Genomic DNA, 2,783 nt, shown 5'->3' with positions numbered 1-2,783 from the left:
TGCTATAGCACGCTATTATCGCTGAAATAGCGGGCTATATTTTTCCATGTTCAGAGGTCGTTTTTTTTATCAGACAAACAAAATGTCATCAAAAGTAGCAGTATCATCACTAGATGTGTAGAATAGGAGTAGTCGTAGTCGTTTCGAGTGTTCGTATGCAGAAGGGAATACATGGAGTACTTGTATGGTACAAATGCGAGCGTTATGATGGCCGGCCGGTGGTCTTTTGGACGAGAGGGACAATGGCTTCGCTTGGCCCGATTACTGTTGGGGCTCGCGCGTGAGAGCGCTTACTTTGCCGGAAAGCAACAAAGGTGAGCTTGTTTATAATGGCCATGGCGGACCTCGAGGCAAAGCAAGGCACCGACCAAAGCGGAGAAGAAGAATAGGATTGACCTCCTTGAAGCTCCAACCTCGTTCGATTACTCCCAAGTGGGAACTAGCTGACATTGTGCGTCTGGAACCGGTTAAATTTTCCAACTGGTACTAGCTGCTGCTGCTGTGTGTGTGGACTGTGGAGTAATATTATAGCTCAAGGATTTAAGCCACATTTGCTTAGTACAGTATATCTACTTGACACTGACAGACTCTACTGACAAACAAAATGCAAGAACATCGATGTGATAGTGGTAAAAACCAACGACCAACAGCTAATTCAATGAACTCTAGTGCTGCTTCAGTTACTACTGCCATCGCGTAGCACTGAAGCAAGGAATGTGTTCTTTTTACCTGCGATCCTGCCTCTGTTGCTGCGCCGCTGCTTTCTGCCGGCCTCAGAACGGCAGGCTCTTGGAGGTGGACGAGGCGGTGAGCGCCTTGAGGCTCTCGGCCGACGCCGACGCCGGCGCCAGCTCCCGCGGCAGCCGCGCGCGCCGCACGATCCGCCGCAGGTTGCTCTGCAGGCTCTGCTGCACCAGCTGCCGCACGGCGCGCTTCTCGTTGCTCATGCACGCCTCGTCGCCCTCCGCCTCCTCCTCCTCCCGGCACGGCCCTCCGGCGCCGCGCTCCTGCGGGGCCGACACGGTGGCAACCACGACGCTCTCGGCCGCCTGCTTGCCCTTGTCGGCGCGCAGGATCTCCAGGATCCTGGACGCGCGCCTCTGCGCCAGCGCCGTGCCCACCAGCGTCAGCTCCAGGAGCGCGGACGTGGCGCCGGCCTCGCACATGGCCACGCGGTCGCCGTAGCTGCGGTGCGCCAGCACCATCAGCACGTACGCCGCCTTCTCCTGGCACCCGGCCTCGTCCGACCAGTTGAGCACGTCCACCAGCACCGGCACCGCGTCCGGGACGCGGCTCACCGCGCGCCGGCCCTCCGGGCAGGCCTCCACGATGTTGCAGAGCGCCGCGAGCGCCCGGTCCGACGCGGACGCGTCCCCGACGGCCGCCAGCAGCGACGGCGCCAGCCCTGCCGCCAGCAGGTGCGGCGCGTTCGCCGCCGCGATGGACAGGTTCAGGAGCGCGCGCAGGGCGTCGTGCCGCGTCTGCCCGGTCGCCGCGGACTCGAACGCGCGCACCAGGAACGGGGCCGCCCCGGAGGCGCCGATGATGGGCTTGTTCGCGTCCAGCGCGCTCAGGCACAGGAAGTTGGCCACCAGCGCCTCCGTCAGCGCGCCGGACGCGCCCTCCGCAATGCGGAGCATCTTGTGCACGGCGCCCGCCTGCACGATCGCCGCCTTGTTCCTACACAAAACCAACACAAGAACTCCGCCAGAGTCAGCAACCGAACGCCCAGATCTGATCAAGAAACAGAGCGGGACAAACCGACAACAGCACCACGGCAGAAGAAAACACTCACGTGTCGTTGCCGATCCCCAAGTTCAGGAGCGCGTACAGCGCGGCGGCCAGGAGCTCCTCGCCGCCTCCGTCCCTGTCGTCGAGCATGGCGACGAGCGGCGGGATGGCGCCGAGCATCGCGAGCATCTCCCGCGCCACGGCGTCGTCCTTGGCCTTCCTCCGCACGACCGTAGCCGCCTCGACACGCCACGACACACCGCCGGCACTCTCTCCGTCGCCATCTCCATCCTGAAGGGCGGCGACGACGACCTTCAGCTCCTCCAGCGCGGCCGCCTTCCTGGCGGCCGCGTCAGCCTCGCCCTCGTCGTCGCCGTCGCCGCACTCGGACGGCTCGGCCCTGAGCAGCTCCGCGAGCCGGTCGGACCGCGGCCTCGGCATCGACTGCGTCCGCGGCTTGGGCGACCGGCAGGACGCCCGCCCGCGGCAAGAACCTCCACCCCCGCCGCCGCCGCAGGTGAGGACCTCAAGAAGCTTCCGCCGCAGCGTGGCGGCCGAGAAGATCGGCCAGAGGCGGAAGGCATCGGCGTGCACGCACCTCGCCACCATTGTCAGCTTCGACCGCAAGTCACATTGGCCGGGGGACACTTGGCGAAGGTAATGGCGTGGGGAGGAAGCCGTGGCACGGCGCGGCGCAGTGACAGAGGGTTTATACGTCCGTGCCAAGGACAGCTTGTGGCCGAGGACTGACAGGGTGGGCCAATCTGGTCGCTACATTATTAAGAAATGGATGTCGCCGATTACTAAAACCAAAACGATATGAATGCTGGATTTACAGTTGGAGGACCATCGGGGAGGTGATTAAAAATTGTGTAGAAAAGCTGTCTGCTTAGCTGCACCAGGTCAGCAGATGATCATCTCTGCGTATTTTAACTATATTTTCGTCAGGCTTGGTGTATGTGCAGGGTGGTGGAGAAATTTTTATTCGTTTTCACACCTTGGCACAGTAAATTTAAGTTTTGAAAAGTTGACTTCGAGAAGCCCTAGAAACT

General features: G+C 61.3%; 1 protein-coding gene across 1 annotated transcript; it reads right to left on the bottom strand.

Moving 5' to 3' along the window:
- Window positions 1-773: 773 nt before the first annotated feature.
- On the bottom strand, window positions 774-2,340 carry LOC124651726 (U-box domain-containing protein 7-like). Its single transcript, XM_047190766.1, has 2 exons — window positions 1,796-2,340; window positions 774-1,680 (listed from the first exon to the last, which is right to left on the bottom strand). Exons 1-2 carry the CDS (start codon window positions 2,338-2,340, stop codon window positions 774-776), a joined length of 1,452 nt encoding a protein of 483 aa, XP_047046722.1.
- Between the last annotated feature and the right edge of the window lie 443 nt (window positions 2,341-2,783).

The sequence above is a fragment of the Lolium rigidum genome, chromosome 5, assembly GCF_022539505.1.
Source record: "Lolium rigidum isolate FL_2022 chromosome 5, APGP_CSIRO_Lrig_0.1, whole genome shotgun sequence".
NCBI classification, from domain to species: domain Eukaryota; kingdom Viridiplantae; phylum Streptophyta; class Magnoliopsida; order Poales; family Poaceae; genus Lolium; species Lolium rigidum.
Note: the sequence above shows the minus strand (reverse complement) of the source record. Positions and strands in the feature narration are given on the sequence as shown.

Excerpts from the sequence above, each read along its gene's own strand:
- LOC124651726 (XM_047190766.1), bottom strand. The coding sequence starts at position 2,340 with ATGGTGGCGAGGTGCGTGCACGCCGATGCCTTCCGCCTCTGGCCGATC. Across the intron at positions 1,681-1,795 it reads TTGGGGATCGGCAACGACAC|GAACAAGGCGGCGATCGTGC; the intron begins GTGAGTGTTTTC and ends GGTTTTGTGTAG.